Source organism: Lonchura striata, chromosome Z (genome assembly GCF_050655825.1).
Source record: "Lonchura striata isolate lonStrDom1 chromosome Z, ASM5065582v1, whole genome shotgun sequence".
Classification (NCBI taxonomy): domain Eukaryota; kingdom Metazoa; phylum Chordata; class Aves; order Passeriformes; family Estrildidae; genus Lonchura; species Lonchura striata.
This window is the reverse complement of record NC_140740.1, coordinates 45959915-45980676: the sequence shown is the minus strand read 5'-3', so window position 1 is coordinate 45980676 and position 20762 is coordinate 45959915. Positions and strand designations below refer to the sequence as shown.

At 51.9% G+C, this 20762-nt stretch overlaps 3 protein-coding genes across 52 annotated transcripts in view; 1 reads left to right on the top strand and 2 right to left on the bottom strand.

The window, feature by feature from the left end:
- The window catches only part of LOC110484213 (ubiquitin-associated protein 2), a 253283-nt gene that overhangs the window by 115015 nt on the left and 117506 nt on the right, over positions 1-20762 (top strand). The gene's annotated exons all lie outside the window — the stretch shown is intronic.
- On the bottom strand, positions 5349-8542 carry LOC144248251 (interferon-like). The gene has a single exon (XM_085568147.1). It carries the CDS (start codon positions 6336-6338, stop codon positions 5607-5609), a length of 732 nt encoding a protein of 243 aa, XP_085424273.1. The 5' UTR covers positions 6339-8542; the 3' UTR covers positions 5349-5606.
- On the bottom strand, positions 13771-16964 carry LOC144248250 (interferon-like). Its single transcript, XM_085567790.1, has one exon. The coding sequence runs from the start codon at positions 14758-14760 to the stop codon at positions 14029-14031; it is 732 nt and encodes a 243-aa protein (XP_085423916.1). The 5' UTR covers positions 14761-16964; the 3' UTR covers positions 13771-14028.

Genomic DNA, 20762 nt, shown 5'->3' with positions numbered 1-20762 from the left:
ACTGGTTGCTGTGCTAGAGAGATGAGAGGCAATGGCAAGTGTTTTGTCGTAGGTCTTTATTTTCAGCGGCATAAATAAGTGAATAAGCAGAAAAATAAATACGTGTATCAATAAATAAAGAAACAAATAAATAAATCAGTCTAGAAATAAGTGGAGAAAGTCCTTTGCCCGTATCACTGGGAGAGGCTGAATCAATGGGAGAGGGAGTGGTTGGGGGCTGCGGGTGGCGTGCGGTTGTTGCAGCCCTGTCTCTGGTCCCAGGTGAGAGGAGGCGTGGGGTTGGAGGTGGGTTTGGGTGGTAGGTGTGGGTTGGAGTGTGGGTGTCTGCGCTAGCGGCGCCTGGCACGTGTGAGGTTGTGGAGGTGCCGTAAAGAGGCACGGGCTTCGAGGCGGAGATGGTCCCAGGCGCAGGCGCTGTGGCTGTGGGTGTGGAGGGAGGGGTGGATGTCCCTGAAGTACTTGTTGATGGCGAGCCGCGGGTTGCGTGGTCCTTTGGAGAGCAGGGCGTTGTCGGGGAGGCGTTGCTCCAGGTGGTGGATGTGGTGCTGCAGTTTGTTGAGGAGGAGGTTGCGAGCGTGGCTGGGCCAGTGCTGGCGGGTGCTGTTGGAGCTGAGGGTGTGGAAGAGGCGCTGGAGGATGCGCAGGGCGGTGGCGGCGGCTTGGTGCGGGCCGAGGTTGGGGTGGAGGAGGGTGTCGGGGAAGAAGGGCGGCTCTTGGAGGCGGCAGGGCTGTGTGTGGCTGGGAGGCATGTCCTGGAGGAGGCGGAGTGCGTCGCCGGGGAAGGTGTCGTCGTGTGTCCAGAGGCGTTGGCAGGTGAGGAGGAGGAGTAGGTGCGGCGTGCGGCAGCCGTGGCTGTGTGGCTGTGTGGCTGTGGGCACAGCCACGCTGGGTCTGCGGGTGCTGTCGGGTGGTGCTGGGCAGGAGGAGCCCGGTGAGGCTCGGTGGTGCTGCTGGTGGCTGTGGCTGGGGCGCTGCCGGCTTTGTACGGCGGCAGCTTTCCCTTCATCGCTTTCTGATTGCCGGGAGTTTCCGGCCGTGCTTTCCAGTCTGTGCTGGTGGCTGTGGTGGTCTTGGGCAGTGTTTTGTTGGGTTGACTGTGGCTGGCGATGGTGTTGTTAATTCTCTTTTTGCCTTTAGAGGTTGCCTCTTGCCTGTTGGTTGTGGTGTAGTGGAACCCTACGTTAGTGCCACATCATGTATTTGCAATGATGTTGTGTGTTTCTTGTGGTTTTCCTTTCTCTCTGGGGTCGTCTCTCGTTCATCATATGTTCCGCTGAATTTCTTTTATTGCCCTTTACAGGACACTGCATCAATTGTAGTATCGTATCTTGGGCTTCTCCCTTTTTTCTAAAGCTATGTCTGATGTTGAACAGACTTTTTCGTTTTGGAGAGTGCTGAAGTCAAATCTCGCTGAACTCTTCTAAAGTTTAATACTTTGAAGATTTTTCAAGTAGTGTTTCCTTACTGATTTTTGCACGCTTGTCAGTATGTGTCAGCTTGGTTCCTAGTGTTGAAAAAGGAAGTAGTGGTACTTGTAAGTATCTAGTAAGTAACTCGTAAATTTCTGTTAAGTTGCTGAGCTGATTGAGCTGTTGCAGCTTTTAATGCATTTGGGTCAATCATTTTTTCCCGTAAATTCTAGTTGCAGACCTTTACTGCCGGGGTATTCAGCACAAGCCTTCTATTAGTGTGCCTGGAGATTCGTCCCTTGAGTGGGGACACACCTCTAGGTTATTGCTTGAGGTAAAACAAAAGTAATTGGATTAATTACCTTTTTCTGTAGTTTGTTATTAATCTGGCTTTCAAAGGATTGGGGTAGTGGAGCACTGTACAAGTAGTTACCACTGTCTGTAATGGATCCTAGATAATTCTGATCAAAATTATTTGAGTATTGTCATGATTAATTTGAATTATTTGTTTTTCCCATATTTCCCATATATTTCCTCGATAGACGTGTAAACAAATATTTCTCTCATCTTGCAGGACAAATTTGTATAAAAGGTCAATTACACATATATAATTCTTTTGAGATGAACCATTTACCTACTGTGGGCCTAGGATTGTATTAAGCTGCCTCCAGACTTCTCTAAGAAGGAGTTTAGCAAGCAAGGAGGCATTTTGTGAACCTCAGTGGGAAGCCTTCCCTGATAAATGTTGTCGGAAGCTTCCATTCTGCCTGGGACACTTCCCAAGTCTTTTTGTAGTTCCCATTAGATTTTTCTGGTTTTTTTACCTACACTATGCTTGTTTTCTTTGTGTTTATATGAATAAATTCTCTCTTTTAAGCCTTTGATAGAGTTGTATTAAATAAACTGATGGTTTATTTCTCAGGAACCTCAGGAGCTCGTTAAGTCAGAGAGCTGAAGAGGTGGCTCTGGGTCTGAGCACCTAGGCACTGAATGTTGATGCAGCTTCTGCAGTGTCTTGCTTCCCTTTTGCAGTTTGATTTTCATTGTGATGGAGTTGAAGAAGTCTCCTCTAAGCTGTTGCTTTTGAACAATAAAGGGTTTTTTAAAGTTAATTTTCATTGTCTGTTTTGCCCTGGATATCCCAAGTGCAGTGTGACGCTGAGAGGAGGTGGTATCAGAAGAGCCTGCTCATGGCCTTGTCCAGTGATGCTTTCAGCTATGTGCCCAGGAATGGGTATCTCTCAACCTCTCCAATCCCTATTCTGGTGTTGTATCACCAGAATACAAAAAATTACACAAATGCATTTCTTCTTTTGTGTTTGAATTCCCTGTATTCCAGCTTGTGTCATTACCACCGCTCCTGTTTTTGTCTGAGAGTGATTTAGTTCCTTCAGCTGCCTCAGAAAAGACAGAACCAACGAGGTCCTCATTCCTGACATTGCAGGATACTTCTGGATAGGAGCATTAGGGGGACAGTGGTACAGTGTGGAAGTTTCGTCTTGAGGGGTCCTGCTGTGTACCTGAATATATAAGAGAGCTGGTGGAAAAGCTCACCAAGCCGCTGCCCGTAATTTACAATCAGTCCTGGCTGACAAAGGAGGCCCCAGGAACCCGGAGTGTGGCCAGTGTTACGCTTATCTTCAGGAAGGGTCAGAAGTGGAATCCAGGGAGCTACGGGCCTGTCAGCCTGACCTTGGTGCTTGGGGAAGCTCATGGAGATCATCTTGAGTGCCCATCACATGGCACCTCCAGGAGATCCAGGGGATCATGCCCAGCCAGCATGGGTTTGTCAAAGGCGTAACCGCCCGACCCAATCTCCTTCTGTAACACAGTGCCCCTCTTAGTGGACGAGGGAAAGTCCAGAAACGTTGACTTCCTGCACTTTGGAATAAAGTCTTTAACACTGTGTCCCACAGAACTCTCCTGGAGACACCAGCTGCTTGTGGCTTTGACGCTCTGTTCTTGAGTTAAAAACTGGCTGCTGGCCTGGCCCAGAGAGTGCTGGTGAATGGAATTCCTTGCAGCAGGCAGCTGGTCCCTAGTGGTGTCCCCCAGGACTCTGTACTGAGGGCTCTGTACTGTACTGTTTTTTACCTTTGTTGATGATCTGAGCTCTTGAGGGAATCCAAGAGCTCCTTTAGTCAGTTTGAGGACAACACCAAGCTGGGCGTGAGTGCTGTTCTGCTGGAGGGCAGGAAAGCTCTGCGGAAGGATCTGCACTGTCTTCTGGATCCACGGGCCAGGGCCAGTTGTGTGAGGTTCAACAAGGCCAAGTGCTGGGTCCTGCCCTTGGGTCACAGGAACCGCCTGCAGCTCCAGGCTGGGACAGCGTGTCTGGCAAACTGCTGGATGGGAGAGGACCTGGGGGTGCAGGTTTTCAAGAGCTGGACACGAGCTGGAGTGTGCCCAGGTGGCCAAGAAGGCCAATGGTACCGGGCTTGTGTCAGCAATGGTGTGGCCAGCAGGAGCCGGGCAGTGGCCAGCAGGAGCAGGGCAGTGGCCATCCCCCTGTGCTGGGGGCACTGGTGAGGCCACAGCTGGAATCTTGTGTTCAGCTTTGTTTCCTCACAGCAGGAAGGACACTGAGGTGCTGGATCATGTCCAGAGAAGGAAATGGAGCTGGGGAAGGGTCTGTAGAGCGAGTCATATGGGGAGCAGCTGAGGGAACTGGGTGAGTTTAGTGTGGGGAAAAGGAGGTTTGGGAGAACCGGATCACTCTGTACGATGATCTAGAAGAAAGTTATAACCATATGGGAATTGTTTTTTTCTCCCAGCAGCTAGCAATAGGAAAAAAAAGTGGCCTCAAGATGTCCCAGTGGAGGTTCAAGTTGGATATTAGGGAAAATTTCTTCACTGAAGGAGTGGTCAAGCATCGGAGCAGGCTCCCTGGGGAAGTGGTGGAGTCACCACCGCTGAAAGTGTTCAAAAATGGAGTAAATGTGGCGCTTCATTATATGGCTTAATGGTATTTGGTCAAAGGCTGGGCTTGATGATCTTGGTGGTCTTTTCCAACCTTAGTGATTCTATGAATCTCGATTTGGTCCTGTTGTTTTTTCACTCAGCTAAATGGGAAGCAATCAGTTGCGTTTGCACGGAGCAGTATCCTTGAAGCGACGCAGTGCTGGAGGTTGTTTGAGCCCAGGAAAACAATCTCTTTGTGGCATGCAGGAGAAGGCTGGAGCTGCTGACCTGGGGAGGTGCTTCTGGATTGATAGTTGGAGGGCGAAGGAGCAGCCGGTGCTGGTGATGTGTGGGCAGTTCCCTTCACGAGGAATGCTGTGCTGGTTGGTTTGGACCATATCGAGTTGGGGGTGTTTGGATGATGGATCTCTTTGCTTGCTAATGATGTGTTGGGGTGAATTGTCCAAATCTCTGCAGTCCTTTATGGGTCCCCTCCTTGCTTCTTTGAGGTGCACCTTGTCTGTGCCACCCTGTTTCTTCTAAGGCAGTGCTGTGGCATTGCAGAATGGTTATCTTTGGTGGGATGATGGTTTGGAGGTGGCTTTCAAGGCTTTGCATTATTGGAGGGTCTGGAAGGCAGAGCAAGGTGGTGGAAGAGAAGGAGGTATGCAGGGCAGGCATCATGCCATTTGGGGCAAATGGGTGCCCCAGTGGTCTGGCAGCTGTAAGAGGTGCCTGGGGGCTGCAGGACCACCATTCCCTGGGAGCGTGCTATCCATAGCCTTTGATCCAGGCAGGATGCATTGGCAAGATGGGCTGCAGGACAGAGACTCATCCCCTCACAGCCTGAGGGGACCATGTCTTTGCATGTCAGGTCTAAGCGTGGAGCACAGTGAGCACAGCTTAGCTTTTTCATTCTTTTTGGTTTTTACAAAAAGTCTTTATTTCTAACAAAAGAATAAATAAATAAATAAATAAATAAATGGCCAGCCAAAGAAATAAATAATCGACTAAGTTAATTAATGAGTTAAATAAGTAAGCAAACAGAGTTCTGTGATAAATAGTGATTGGCATTCCCACAGTAGTTCCCCAGTGTCCATGATCCCCTTGCCGTTCATCAGGTGAGGTTGCAGTCCGGATGAACGCGGTAATTCCACAGGTAACAATACCTTCTGTATCCCCAGTGTCTCGTAGGTGTCCATGAATGTGTAGCACAGAAATTTCCTCTTCCTTCCTCTCCAGTGCCTGTGGTTTGGGTGTGGGCTGTGCCACATACTGGCCCCAGTGCCAGCACGCTCATAGGCCTTTCCCCATCAGCTCATCGGTTGGAAGACGTGTGACTGGTACCAAGTGATCCCAGCCTGGGCTCCTGCTGTCACCACTCAATCCATGGCTACTGGTGCTGGCTGGCGATGGGTGTTTGTTCTCTGTGGGTTTAGTGGGGTCCAGAGCAGCTTGGTGCTTCATGCGCCGTATGAGTTTGTCCACGTGTTGTAAGCAGACACGAGCTTCGAGGCGGACGTGGTCCCAGGCGCAGGCGCTGTGGCTGTGTGCCTGGAGAAAGGCGTGGATTTTCCCGAAGTACTTGTTGATGGTGAGCCGCGGGTCGCTTGGTCCTTTGAAGAGCAGGGGGTCGTTGGGGAGGCATTGATTGAGGTGGTGGATGTGGTGCTGCAGTTTGTTGAGGAGGAGGTTGCGAGCGTGGCTGGGCCAGTACTGGCGGGTGCTGTTGGAGCTGAGGGTGTGGAAGAGGCGCTGGAGGATGCGCAGGGCGGTGGCGGCGGCTTGGTGCGGGCCGAGGTTGGGGTGGAGGAGGGTGTCGGGGAAGAAGGGCGGCTCTTGGAGGCGGCAGGGCTGTGTGTGGCTGGGAGGCATGTCCTGGAGGAGGCGGAGTGCGTCGCCGGGGAAGGTGTCGTCGTGTGTCCAGAGGCGTTGGCAGGCGAGGCTGGTGGCCAGAGCGGCGAGGAGGAGCAGGAGCGGCGGTGCGGCGTGCGGCAGCCGTGGCTGTGTGGCTGTGGGCACAGCCATGCTGGGTCTGCGGGTGCTGTCGGGTGGTGCTGGGCAGGAGGAGCCCGGTGAGGCTCGGTGGTGCTGCTGCTGCTGGTGGCTGTGGCTGGGGCGCTGCCGGCTTTGTACGGCGGCAGCTTTCCCTTCATCGCTTTCTGATTGCCGGGAGTTTCCGGCCGTGCTTTCCAGTCTGTGCTGGTGGCTGCGGTGGTCTTGGGCAGTGTTTTGTTGGGGTGGCCGTGGTTGAGGATTGTGGTGGCAGCGGTGTGCTGGGGCAGAGTGTCAGTCATGGCTGGAAGGGGTTGTGAAAGCTCTGGGCCAGAGGCGCTGGGGGGTCAGGTGCGTTGGGGAGGGTGTTGGGCGATCCTTTCACTTGCCGAGCCAGCTGCAAGGTCTGTGCTGTTGAGCTGAGTCTCTGTTTGTGCCCAAGCATCGTTTCCACTTGCAAAGCCCTGGTTTTGGTTGTGGTCACTTTTCCTTTCACTTTGAGGCTTGCCTTTAATTTCATCTTAGCCACTGTTTTCCTTTTGTGGTTGCAAGGGATGTGCGGTGATGTCAGTGGGTGAGGGCCGGCGTTTCCCCTCCTGCGGTTAACGCCCAGAGGCACTGGCAGGGTTCAAGGGGCTGTCTGTGCATGTGGGTCTTGGAGGCCTGAGTGTGTCCTTGCAAGGAGGCACTGCACCTGCTGTGTTTGGGAGGAGCGAGCCACAAGGCAGGCAAGAAAGGCTGAGTGAAGAAGTCGCGGAAAGGGAAAGCTTTTGCTGTTACTGTCGCGCTTGGTGCCATGGCTGTGGCCCCGGAGCATCGGTCTGCTTTTGAGATCCATGCCTCAGTGGCTGAGGTGGCCAGAGGTCAAAGGAGGACATTCCCCCATGAAAGAAATGGGGTTGCGCTTTGGGACTGCTGGAGCCCTTGCTCGGAGCAGCGCGTCCTGTTCAGGGCTCTTTAGTCTATGAGAGGTGTGGTGTCCTTGGAAGGTGATGGCTCTGAAAATGCACGGGGGTCCAGAGGCCGTGACCTGTGAGAAAGGCTGAGGGAGTTTGTCTTCTTTGGCTGGAGTATTGTAGGTTTGCCAGTAGTTTCAGATGCCTTTCCAAAAATGCACAAAATCTGTGGCAAGGTGAAGAGATGTTTGGGGTGTGCAGAGACTTGCAAGGGGATGATCCCTCTGGCCTGGTGGAGAAATGGTGGGATTGTTGCTTGGAGCAGATCGTGGGATTTGAAAGTTTTAGGCCTTTGGGGGACAGAGAATTTGGAGGTGAGCGGTTGTTTGTCACCTTGTGCGTCAGTGATCTCCAGGCAGGCTGCCGAAGGCACACAAGGCAAATGCTGGGAGCCCTCGCGGAAAATCCCTGTAGATCCCCAGGCCAGTGTAGGAGAGGGTCGAGTTTGAGACCGTCGTGGCAACCTGAATGTGCACAAGTCCATGGAACCTGAAGAGGCTGATGCGTGAGCCGTGAGGGAACTGTCAGATGGAGCTGCTGGGCCACAGTGCCTGGTTTTTGAAATCTGGTGTCCGTCAGTTGAAGTTCCCAGTAAGTGGTAGAAGGGAGGTATAAGCCTCCCTTTGTATAAGGGGAAAAGCAGAAGAGTGTGGGAACTACAGAGCAGTCCGGCTGAGCGCAGTGTCAGGCAAGAAGATGAGGCTGTTGTGCTTGGTCACCAGATTCAGCTAAGGCCTAGGGAAAACCAAGAGGTGGTCGGTAATGGGGAGCATGGCATTCCAATTGCGTAGTCACCATTCCTGGTGATTTTTTGTGATGTTCTATGGCTACGGCTACAGAGCAGTGGTGGATAGGGGCAGAGCAAGTGAGCTTGTGTGCCTGGGCTTGAGCAAAGTGCTGGGCCGTGTCCTGCATCCTTGTCTGTGAGTCAGAGAGGCATGGATTGGATGGATGGAGCACGTTGTGGATAAAGCAGATGAGGTGCAGCGGTGCTCCCCAGCCTTTGCGTGTTTTTCTTTTTGGGACTCTGTGGTGGTGGCCAACCGCTGGCAGTGTTTTTCCAAGAGTTTGCTACAGCATCTTGCTTGGTCAGGTGCCATTGAGAAGAGTGGGCAGAGGCGGTTTGGAGGAAGGCTTGGGGTAGGTGTGGAGTGAGGATGGCTTTGGCTGGCCCAGAGACTGGTTGCTGTGCTAGAGAGATGAGAGGCAATGGCAAGTGTTTTGTTGTAGGTCTTTATTTTCAGCGGCATAAATAAGTGAATAAGTAGAAAAATAAATACATGTATCAATAAATAAAGAAACAAATAAATAAATCAGTCTAGAAATAAGTGGAGAAAGTCCTTTGCCCGTATCACTGGGAGAGGCTGAATCAATGGGAGAGAGAGTGGTTGGGGGCTGCGGGTGGCGTGCGGTTGTTGCAGCCCTGTCTCTGGTCCCAGGTGAGAGGAGGCGTGGGGTTGGAGGTGGGTTTGGGTGGTAGGTGTGGGTTGGAGTGTGGGTGTCTGCGCTAGCGGCGCCTGGCACGTGTGAGGTTGTGGAGGTGCCGTAAAGAGGCACGAGCTTCGAGGCGGAGGTGGTCCCAGGCGCTGTGGCTGTGGGTGTGGAGGGAGGGGTGGGTGTCCCTGAAGTACTTGTTGATGGCGAGCCGCGGGCTGCGTGGTCCTTTGGAGAGCAGGGCGTTGTCGGGGAGGCGTTGCTCCAGGTGGTGGATGTGGTGCTGCAGTTTGTTGAGGAGGAGGTTGCGAGCGTGGCTGGGCCAGTGCTGGCGGGTGCTGTTGGAGCTGAGGGTGTGGAAGAGGCGCTGGAGGATGCGCAGGGCGGTGGCGGCGGCTTGGTGCGGGCCGAGGTTGGGGTGGAGGAGGGTGTCGGGGAAGAAGGGCGGCTCTTGGAGGCGGCAGGGCTGTGTGTGGCTGGGAGGCATGTCCTGGAGGAGGCGGAGTGCGTCGCCGGGGAAGGTGTCGTCGTGTGTCCAGAGGCGTTGGCAGGCGAGGAGGAGGAGTAGGAGCGGCGTGCGGCAGCCGTGGCTGTGTGGCTGTGGGCACAGCCACGCTGGGTCTGCGGGTGCTGTCGGGTGGTGCTGGGCAGGAGGAGCCCGGTGAGGCTCGGTGGTGCTGCTGGCTGTGGCTGGGGCGCTGCCGGCTTTGTACGGCGGCAGCTTTCCCTTCATCGCTTTCTGATTGCCGGGAGTTTCCGGCCGTGCTTTCCAGTCTGTGCTGGTGGCTGTGGTGGTCTTGGGCAGTGTTTTCTTGGGTTGACTGTGGCTGGCGATGGTGTTGTTAATTCTCTTTTTGCCTTTAGAGGTTGCCTCTTGCCTGTTGGTTGTGGTGTAGTGGAACCCTACGTTAGTGCCACATCATGTATTTGCAATGATGTTGTGTGTTTCTTGTGGTTTTCCTTTCTCTCTGGGGTCGTCTCTCGTTCATCATATGTTCCGCTGAATTTCTTTTATTGCCCTTTACAGGACACTGCATCAATTGTAGTATCGTATCTTGGGCTTCTCCCTTTTTTCTAAAGCTATGTCTGATGTTGAACAGACTTTTTCGTTTTGGAGAGTGCTGAAGTCAAATCTCGCTGAACTCTTCTAAAGTTTAATATTTTGAAGATTTTTCAAGTAGTGTTTCCTTACTGATTTTTGCACGCTTGTCAGTATGTGTCAGCTTGGTTCCTAGTGTTGAAAAAGGAAGTAGTGGTACTTGTAAGTATCTAGTAAGTAACTCGTAAATTTCTGTTAAGTTGCTGAGCTGATTGAGCTGTTGCAGCTTTTAATGCATTTGGGTCAATCATTTTTTCCCGTAAATTCTAGTTGCAGACCTTTACTGCCGGGGTATTCAGCACAAGCCTTCTATTAGTGTGCCTGGAGATTCGTCCCTTGAGTGGGGACACACCTCTAGGTTATTGCTTGAGGTAAAACAAAAGTAATTGGATTAATTACCTTTTTCTGTAGTTTGTTATTAATCTGGCTTTCAAAGGATTGGGGTAGTGGAGCACTGTACAAGTAGTTACCACTGTCTGTAATGGATCCTAGATAATTCTGATCAAAATTATTTGAGTATTGTCATGATTAATTTGAATTATTTGTTTTTCCCATATTTCCCATATATTTCCTCGATAGACGTGTAAACAAATATTTCTCTCATCTTGCAGGACAAATTTGTATAAAAGGTCAATTACACATATATAATTCTTTTGAGATGAACCATTTACCTACTGTGGGCCTAGGATTGTATTAAGCTGCCTCCAGACTTCTCTAAGAAGGAGTTTAGCAAGCAAGGAGGCATTTTGTGAACCTCAGTGGGAAGCCTTCCCTGATAAATGTTGTCGGAAGCTTCCATTCTGCCTGGGACACTTCCCAAGTCTTTTTGTAGTTCCCATTAGATTTTTCTGGTTTTTTTACCTACACTATGCTTGTTTTCTTTGTGTTTATATGAATAAATTCTCTCTTTTAAGCCTTTGATAGAGTTGTATTAAATAAACTGATGGTTTATTTCTCAGGAACCTCAGGAGCTCGTTAAGTCAGAGAGCTGAAGAGGTGGCTCTGGGTCTGAGCACCTAGGCACTGAATGTTGATGCAGCTTCTGCAGTGTCTTGCTTCCCTTTTGCAGTTTGATTTTCATTGTGATGGAGTTGAAGAAGTCTCCTCTAAGCTGTTGCTTTTGAACAATAAAGGGTTTTTTAAAGTTAATTTTCATTGTCTGTTTTGCCCTGGATATCCCAAGTGCAGTGTGACGCTGAGAGGAGGTGGTATCAGAAGAGCCTGCTCATGGCCTTGTCCAGTGATGCTTTCAGCTATGTGCCCAGGAATGGGTATCTCTCAACCTCTCCAATCCCTATTCTGGTGTTGTATCACCAGAATACAAAAAATTACACAAATGCATTTCTTCTTTTGTGTTTGAATTCCCTGTATTCCAGCTTGTGTCATTACCACCGCTCCTGTTTTTGTCTGAGAGTGATTTAGTTCCTTCAGCTGCCTCAGAAAAGACAGAACCAACGAGGTCCTCATTCCTGACATTGCAGGATACTTCTGGATAGGAGCATTAGGGGGACAGTGGTACAGTGTGGAAGTTTCGTCTTGAGGGGTCCTGCTGTGTACCTGAATATATAAGAGAGCTGGTGGAAAAGCTCACCAAGCCGCTGCCCGTAATTTACAATCAGTCCTGGCTGACAAAGGAGGCCCCAGGAACCCGGAGTGTGGCCAGTGTTACGCTTATCTTCAGGAAGGGTCAGAAGTGGAATCCAGGGAGCTACGGGCCTGTCAGCCTGACCTTGGTGCTTGGGGAAGCTCATGGAGATCATCTTGAGTGCCCATCACATGGCACCTCCAGGAGATCCAGGGGATCATGCCCAGCCAGCATGGGTTTGTCAAAGGCGTAACCGCCCGACCCAATCTCCTTCTGTAACACAGTGCCCCTCTTAGTGGACGAGGGAAAGTCCAGAAACGTTGACTTCCTGCACTTTGGAATAAAGTCTTTAACACTGTGTCCCACAGAACTCTCCTGGAGACACCAGCTGCTTGTGGCTTTGACGCTCTGTTCTTGAGTTAAAAACTGGCTGCTGGCCTGGCCCAGAGAGTGCTGGTGAATGGAATTCCTTGCAGCAGGCAGCTGGTCCCTAGTGGTGTCCCCCAGGACTCTGTACTGAGGGCTCTGTACTGTACTGTTTTTTACCTTTGTTGATGATCTGAGCTCTTGAGGGAATCCAAGAGCTCCTTTAGTCAGTTTGAGGACAACACCAAGCTGGGCGTGAGTGCTGTTCTGCTGGAGGGCAGGAAAGCTCTGCGGAAGGATCTGCACTGTCTTCTGGATCCACGGGCCAGGGCCAGTTGTGTGAGGTTCAACAAGGCCAAGTGCTGGGTCCTGCCCTTGGGTCACAGGAACCGCCTGCAGCTCCAGGCTGGGACAGCGTGTCTGGCAAACTGCTGGATGGGAGAGGACCTGGGGGTGCAGGTTTTCAAGAGCTGGACACGAGCTGGAGTGTGCCCAGGTGGCCAAGAAGGCCAATGGTACCGGGCTTGTGTCAGCAATGGTGTGGCCAGCAGGAGCCGGGCAGTGGCCAGCAGGAGCAGGGCAGTGGCCATCCCCCTGTGCTGGGGGCACTGGTGAGGCCACAGCTGGAATCTTGTGTTCAGCTTTGTTTCCTCACAGCAGGAAGGACACTGAGGTGCTGGATCATGTCCAGAGAAGGAAATGGAGCTGGGGAAGGGTCTGTAGAGCGAGTCATATGGGGAGCAGCTGAGGGAACTGGGTGAGTTTAGTGTGGGGAAAAGGAGGTTTGGGAGAACCGGATCACTCTGTACGATGATCTAGAAGAAAGTTATAACCATATGGGAATTGTTTTTTTCTCCCAGCAGCTAGCAATAGGAAAAAAAAGTGGCCTCAAGATGTCCCAGTGGAGGTTCAAGTTGGATATTAGGGAAAATTTCTTCACTGAAGGAGTGGTCAAGCATCGGAGCAGGCTCCCTGGGGAAGTGGTGGAGTCACCACCGCTGAAAGTGTTCAAAAATGGAGTAAATGTGGCGCTTCATTATATGGCTTAATGGTATTTGGTCAAAGGCTGGGCTTGATGATCTTGGTGGTCTTTTCCAACCTTAGTGATTCTATGAATCTCGATTTGGTCCTGTTGTTTTTTCACTCAGCTAAATGGGAAGCAATCAGTTGCGTTTGCACGGAGCAGTATCCTTGAAGCGACGCAGTGCTGGAGGTTGTTTGAGCCCAGGAAAACAATCTCTTTGTGGCATGCAGGAGAAGGCTGGAGCTGCTGACCTGGGGAGGTGCTTCTGGATTGATAGTTGGAGGGCGAAGGAGCAGCCGGTGCTGGTGATGTGTGGGCAGTTCCCTTCACGAGGAATGCTGTGCTGGTTGGTTTGGACCATATCGAGTTGGGGGTGTTTGGATGATGGATCTCTTTGCTTGCTAATGATGTGTTGGGGTGAATTGTCCAAATCTCTGCAGTCCTTTATGGGTCCCCTCCTTGCTTCTTTGAGGTGCACCTTGTCTGTGCCACCCTGTTTCTTCTAAGGCAGTGCTGTGGCATTGCAGAATGGTTATCTTTGGTGGGATGATGGTTTGGAGGTGGCTTTCAAGGCTTTGCATTATTGGAGGGTCTGGAAGGCAGAGCAAGGTGGTGGAAGAGAAGGAGGTATGCAGGGCAGGCATCATGCCATTTGGGGCAAATGGGTGCCCCAGTGGTCTGGCAGCTGTAAGAGGTGCCTGGGGGCTGCAGGACCACCATTCCCTGGGAGCGTGCTATCCATAGCCTTTGATCCAGGCAGGATGCATTGGCAAGATGGGCTGCAGGACAGAGACTCATCCCCTCACAGCCTGAGGGGACCATGTCTTTGCATGTCAGGTCTAAGCGTGGAGCACAGTGAGCACAGCTTAGCTTTTTCATTCTTTTTGGTTTTTACAAAAAGTCTTTATTTCTAACAAAAGAATAAATAAATAAATAAATAAATAAATGGCCAGCCAAAGAAATAAATAATCGACTAAGTTAATTAATGAGTTAAATAAGTAAGCAAACAGAGTTCTGTGATAAATAGTGATTGGCATTCCCACAGTAGTTCCCCAGTGTCCATGATCCCCTTGCCGTTCATCAGGTGAGGTTGCAGTCCGGATGAACGCGGTAATTCCACAGGTAACAATACCTTCTGTATCCCCAGTGTCTCGTAGGTGTCCATGAATGTGTAGCACAGAAATTTCCTCTTCCTTCCTCTCCAGTGCCTGTGGTTTGGGTGTGGGCTGTGCCACATACTGGCCCCAGTGCCAGCACGCTCATAGGCCTTTCCCCATCAGCTCATCGGTTGGAAGACGTGTGACTGGTACCAAGTGATCCCAGCCTGGGCTCCTGCTGTCACCACTCAATCCATGGCTACTGGTGCTGGCTGGCGATGGGTGTTTGTTCTCTGTGGGTTTAGTGGGGTCCAGAGCAGCTTGGTGCTTCATGCGCCGTATGAGTTTGTCCACGTGTTGTAAGCAGACACGAGCTTCGAGGCGGACGTGGTCCCAGGCGCAGGCGCTGTGGCTGTGTGCCTGGAGAAAGGCGTGGATTTTCCCGAAGTACTTGTTGATGGTGAGCCGCGGGTCGCTTGGTCCTTTGAAGAGCAGGGGGTCGTTGGGGAGGCATTGATTGAGGTGGTGGATGTGGTGCTGCAGTTTGTTGAGGAGGAGGTTGCGAGCGTGGCTGGGCCAGTACTGGCGGGTGCTGTTGGAGCTGAGGGTGTGGAAGAGGCGCTGGAGGATGCGCAGGGCGGTGGCGGCGGCTTGGTGCGGGCCGAGGTTGGGGTGGAGGAGGGTGTCGGGGAAGAAGGGCGGCTCTTGGAGGCGGCAGGGCTGTGTGTGGCTGGGAGGCATGTCCTGGAGGAGGCGGAGTGCGTCGCCGGGGAAGGTGTCGTCGTGTGTCCAGAGGCGTTGGCAGGCGAGGCTGGTGGCCAGAGCGGCGAGGAGGAGCAGGAGCGGCGGTGCGGCGTGCGGCAGCCGTGGCTGTGTGGCTGTGGGCACAGCCATGCTGGGTCTGCGGGTGCTGTCGGGTGGTGCTGGGCAGGAGGAGCCCGGTGAGGCTCGGTGGTGCTGCTGCTGCTGGTGGCTGTGGCTGGGGCGCTGCCGGCTTTGTACGGCGGCAGCTTTCCCTTCATCGCTTTCTGATTGCCGGGAGTTTCCGGCCGTGCTTTCCAGTCTGTGCTGGTGGCTGCGGTGGTCTTGGGCAGTGTTTTGTTGGGGTGGCCGTGGTTGAGGATTGTGGTGGCAGCGGTGTGCTGGGGCAGAGTGTCAGTCATGGCTGGAAGGGGTTGTGAAAGCTCTGGGCCAGAGGCGCTGGGGGGTCAGGTGCGTTGGGGAGGGTGTTGGGCGATCCTTTCACTTGCCGAGCCAGCTGCAAGGTCTGTGCTGTTGAGCTGAGTCTCTGTTTGTGCCCAAGCATCGTTTCCACTTGCAAAGCCCTGGTTTTGGTTGTGGTCACTTTTCCTTTCACTTTGAGGCTTGCCTTTAATTTCATCTTAGCCACTGTTTTCCTTTTGTGGTTGCAAGGGATGTGCGGTGATGTCAGTGGGTGAGGGCCGGCGTTTCCCCTCCTGCGGTTAACGCCCAGAGGCACTGGCAGGGTTCAAGGGGCTGTCTGTGCATGTGGGTCTTGGAGGCCTGAGTGTGTCCTTGCAAGGAGGCACTGCACCTGCTGTGTTTGGGAGGAGCGAGCCACAAGGCAGGCAAGAAAGGCTGAGTGAAGAAGTCGCGGAAAGGGAAAGCTTTTGCTGTTACTGTCGCGCTTGGTGCCATGGCTGTGGCCCCGGAGCATCGGTCTGCTTTTGAGATCCATGCCTCAGTGGCTGAGGTGGCCAGAGGTCAAAGGAGGACATTCCCCCATGAAAGAAATGGGGTTGCGCTTTGGGACTGCTGGAGCCCTTGCTCGGAGCAGCGCGTCCTGTTCAGGGCTCTTTAGTCTATGAGAGGTGTGGTGTCCTTGGAAGGTGATGGCTCTGAAAATGCACGGGGGTCCAGAGGCCGTGACCTGTGAGAAAGGCTGAGGGAGTTTGTCTTCTTTGGCTGGAGTATTGTAGGTTTGCCAGTAGTTTCAGATGCCTTTCCAAAAATGCACAAAATCTGTGGCAAGGTGAAGAGATGTTTGGGGTGTGCAGAGACTTGCAAGGGGATGATCCCTCTGGCCTGGTGGAGAAATGGTGGGATTGTTGCTTGGAGCAGATCGTGGGATTTGAAAGTTTTAGGCCTTTGGGGGACAGAGAATTTGGAGGTGAGCGGTTGTTTGTCACCTTGTGCGTCAGTGATCTCCAGGCAGGCTGCCGAAGGCACACAAGGCAAATGCTGGGAGCCCTCGCGGAAAATCCCTGTAGATCCCCAGGCCAGTGTAGGAGAGGGTCGAGTTTGAGACCGTCGTGGCAACCTGAATGTGCACAAGTCCATGGAACCTGAAGAGGCTGATGCGTGAGCCGTGAGGGAACTGTCAGATGGAGCTGCTGGGCCACAGTGCCTGGTTTTTGAAATCTGGTGTCCGTCAGTTGAAGTTCCCAGTAAGTGGTAGAAGGGAGGTATAAGCCTCCCTTTGTATAAGGGGAAAAGCAGAAGAGTGTGGGAACTACAGAGCAGTCCGGCTGAGCGCAGTGTCAGGCAAGAAGATGAGGCTGTTGTGCTTGGTCACCAGATTCAGCTAAGGCCTAGGGAAAACCAAGAGGTGGTCGGTAATGGGGAGCATGGCATTCCAATTGCGTAGTCACCATTCCTGGTGATTTTTTGTGATGTTCTATGGCTACGGCTACAGAGCAGTGGTGGATAGGGGCAGAGCAAGTGAGCTTGTGTGCCTGGGCTTGAGCAAAGTGCTGGGCCGTGTCCTGCATCCTTGTCTGTGAGTCAGAGAGGCATGGATTGGATGGATGGAGCACGTTGTGGATAAAGCAGATGAGGTGCAGCGGTGCTCCCCAGCCTTTGCGTGTTTTTCTTTTTGGGACTCTGTGGTGGTGGCCAACCGCTGGCAGTGTTTTTCCAAGAGTTTGCTACAGCATCTTGCTTGGTCAGGTGCCATTGAGAAGAGTGGGCAGAGGCGGTTTGGAGGAAGGCTTGGGGTAGGTGTGGAGTGAGGATGGCTTTGGCTGGCCCAGAGACTGGTTGCTGTGCTAGAGAGATGAGAGGCAATGGCAAGTGTTTTGTTGTAGGTCTTTATTTTCAGCGGCATAAATAAGTGAATAAGTAGAAAAATAAATACATGTATCAATAAATAAAGAAACAAATAAATAAATCAGTCTAGAAATAAGTGGAGAAAGTCCTTTGCCCGTATCACTGGGAGAGGCTGAATCAATGGGAGAGAGAGTGGTTGGGGGCTGCGGGTGGCGTGCGGTTGTTGCAGCCCTGTCTCTGGTCCCAGGTGAGAGGAGGCGTGGGGTTGGAGGTGGGTTTGGGTGGTAGGTGTGGGTTGGAGTGTGGGTGTCTGCGCTAGCGGCGCCTGGCACGTGTGAGGTTGTGGAGGTGCCGTAAAGAGGCACGAGCTTCGAGGCGGAGGTGGTCCCAGGCGCTGTGGCTGTGGGTGTGGAGGGAGGGGTGGGTGTCCCTGAAGTACTTGTTGATGGCGAGCCGCGGGCTGCGTGGTCCTTTGGAGAGCAGGGCGTTGTCGGGGAGGCGTTGCTCCAGGTGGTGGATGTGGTGCTGCAGTTTGTTGAGGAGGAGGTTGCGAGCGTGGCTGGGCCAGTGCTGGCGGGTGCTGTTGGAGCTGAGGGTGTGGAAGAGGCGCTGGAGGATGCGCAGGGCGGTGGCGGCGGCTTGGTGCGGGCCGAGGTTGGGGTGGAGGAGGGTGTCGGGGAAGAAGGGCGGCTCTTGGAGGCGGCAGGGCTGTGTGTGGCTGGGAGGCATGTCCTGGAGGAGGCGGAGTGCGTCGCCGGGGAAGGTGTCGTCGTGTGTCCAGAGGCGTTGGCAGGCGAGGAGGAGGAGTAGGAGCGGCGTGCGGCAGCCGTGGCTGTGTGGCTGTGGGCACAGCCACGCTGGGTCTGCGGGTGCTGTCGGGTGGTGCTGGGCAGGAGGAGCCCGGTGAGGCTCGGTGGTGCTGCTGGCTGTGGCTGGGGCGCTGCCGGCTTTGTACGGCGGCAGCTTTCCCTTCATCGCTTTCTGATTGCCGGGAGTTTCCGGCCGTGCTTTCCAGTCTGTGCTGGTGGCTGTGGTGGTCTTGGGCAGTGTTTTCTTGGGTTGACTGTGGCTGGCGATGGTGTTGTTAATTCTCTTTTTGCCTTTAGAGGTTGCCTCTTGCCTGTTGGTTGTGGTGTAGTGGAACCCTACGTTAGTGCCACATCATGTATTTGCAATGATGTTGTGTGTTTCTTGTGGTTTTCCTTTCTCTCTGGGGTCGTCTCTCGTTCATCATATGTTCCGCTGAATTTCTTTTATTGCCCTTTACAGGACACTGCATCAATTGTAGTATCGTATCTTGGGCTTCTCCCTTTTTTCTAAAGCTATGTCTGATGTTGAACAGACTTTTTCGTTTTGGAGAGTGCTGAAGTCAAATCTCGCTGAACTCTTCTAAAGTTTAATATTTTGAAGATTTTTCAAGTAGTGTTTCCTTACTGATTTTTGCACGCTTGTCAGTATGTGTCAGCTTGGTTCCTAGTGTTGAAAAAGGAAGTAGTGGTACTTGTAAGTATCTAGTAAGTAACTCGTAAATTTCTGTTAAGTTGCTGAGCTGATTGAGCTGTTGCAGCTTTTAATGCATTTGGGTCAATCATTTTTTCCCGTAAATTCTAGTTGCAGACCTTTACTGCCGGGGTATTCAGCACAAGCCTTCTATTAGTGTGCCTGGAGATTCGTCCCTTGAGTGGGGACACACCTCTAGGTTATTGCTTGAGGTAAAACAAAAGTAATTGGATTAATTACCTTTTTCTGTAGTTTGTTATTAATCTGGCTTTCAAAGGATTGGGGTAGTGGAGCACTGTACAAGTAGTTACCACTGTCTGTAATGGATCATAGATAATTCTGATCAAAATTATTTGAGTATTGTCATGATTAATTTGAATTATTTGTTTTTCCCATATTTCCCATATATTTCCTCGATAGACGTGTAAACAAATATTTCTCTCATCTTGCAGGACAAATTTGTATAAAAGGTCAATTACACATATATAATTCTTTTGAGATGAACCATTTACCTACTGTGGGCCTAGGATTGTATTAAGCTGCCTCCAGACTTCTCTAAGAAGGAGTTTAGCAAGCAAGGAGGCATTTTGTGAACCTCAGTGGGAAGCCTTCCCTGATAAATGTTGTCGGAAGCTTCCATTCTGCCTGGGACACTTCCCAAGTCTTTTTGTAGTTCCCATTAGATTTTTCTGGTTTTTTTACCTACACTATGCTTGTTTTCTTTGTGTTTATATGAATAAATTCTCTCTTTTAAGCCTTTGATAGAGTTGTATTAAATAAACTGATGGTTTATTTCTCAGGAACCTCAGGAGCTCGTTAAGTCAGAGAGCTGAAGAGGTGGCTCTGGGTCTGAGCACCTAGGCACTGAATGTTGATGCAGCTTCTGCAGTGTCTTGCTTCCCTTTTGCAGTTTGATTTTCATTGTGATGGAGTTGAAGAAGTCTCCTCTAAGCTGTTGCTTTTGAACAATAAAGGGTTTTTTAAAGTTAATTTTCATTGTCTGTTTTGCCCTGGATATCCCAAGTGCAGTGTGACGCTGAGAGGAGGTGGTATCAGAAGAGCCTGCTCATGGCCTTGTCCAGTGATGCTTTCAGCTATGTGCCCAGGAATGGGTATCTCTCAACCTCTCCAATCCCTATTCTGGTGTTGTATCACCAGAATACAAAAAATTACACAAATGCATTTCTTCTTTTGTGTTTGAATTCCCTGTATTCCAGCTTGTGTCATTACCACCGCTCCTGTTTTTGTCTGAGAGTGATTTAGTTCCTTCAGCTGCCTCAGAAAAGACAGAACCAACGAGGTCCTCATTCCTGACATTGCAGGATACTTCTGGATAGGAGCATTAGGGGGACAGTGGTACAGTGTGGAAGTTTCGTCTTGAGGGGTCCTGCTGTGTACCTGAATATATAAGAGAGCTGGTGGAAAAGCTCACCAAGCCGCTGCCCGTAATTTACAATCAGTCCTGGCTGACAAAGGAGGCCCCAGGAACCCGGAGTGTGGCCAGTGTTACGCTTATCTTCAGGAAGGGTCAGAAGTGGAATCCAGGGAGCTACGGGCCTGTCAGCCTGACCTTGGTGCTTGGGGAAGCTCATGGAGATGATCTTGAGTGCCCATCACATGGCACCTCCAGGAGATCCAGGGGATCATGCCCAGCCAGCATGGGTTTGTCAAAGGCGTAACCGCCCGACCCAATCTCCTTCTGTAACACAGTGCCCCTCTTAGTGGACGAGGGAAAGTCCAGAAACGTTGACTTCCTGCACTTTGGAATAAAGTCTTTAACACTGTGTCCCACAGAACTCTCCTGGAGACACCAGCTGCTTGTGGCTTTGACGCTCTGTTCTTGAGTTAAAAACTGGCTGCTGGCCTGGCCCAGAGAGTGCTGGTGAATGGAATTCCTTGCAGCAGGCAGCTGGTCCCTAATGGTGTCCCCCAGGACTCCGTACTGAGGGCTCTGTACTGTACTGTTTTTTACCTTTGGTGATGATCTGAGCTCTTGAGGGAATCCAAGAGCTCCTTTAGTCAGTTTGAGGACAACATCAAGCTGGGCGTGAGTGCTGTTCTGCTGGAGGGCAGGAAAGCTCTGCGGAAGGATCTGCACTGTCTTCTGGATCCACGGGCCAGGGCCAGTTGTGTGAGGTTCAACAAGGCCAAGTGCTGGGTCCTGCCCTTGGGTCACAGGAACCGCCTGCAGCTCCAGGCTGGGACAGCGTGTCTGGCAAACTGCTGGATGGGAGAGGACCTGGGGGTGCAGGTTTTCAAGGGCTGGACACGAGCTGGAGTGTGCCCAGGTGGCCAAGAAGGCCAATGGCACCGGGCTTGTGTCAGCAATGGTGTGGCCAGCAGGAGCCGGGCAGTGGCCAGCAGGAGCAGGGCAGTGGCCATCCCCC

Excerpts from the sequence above, each read along its gene's own strand:
- LOC144248251 (XM_085568147.1), bottom strand. The coding sequence starts at position 6,338 with ATGGCTGTGCCCACAGCCACACAGCCACGGCTGCCGCACGCCGCACCG.
- LOC144248250 (XM_085567790.1), bottom strand. The coding sequence starts at position 14,760 with ATGGCTGTGCCCACAGCCACACAGCCACGGCTGCCGCACGCCGCACCG.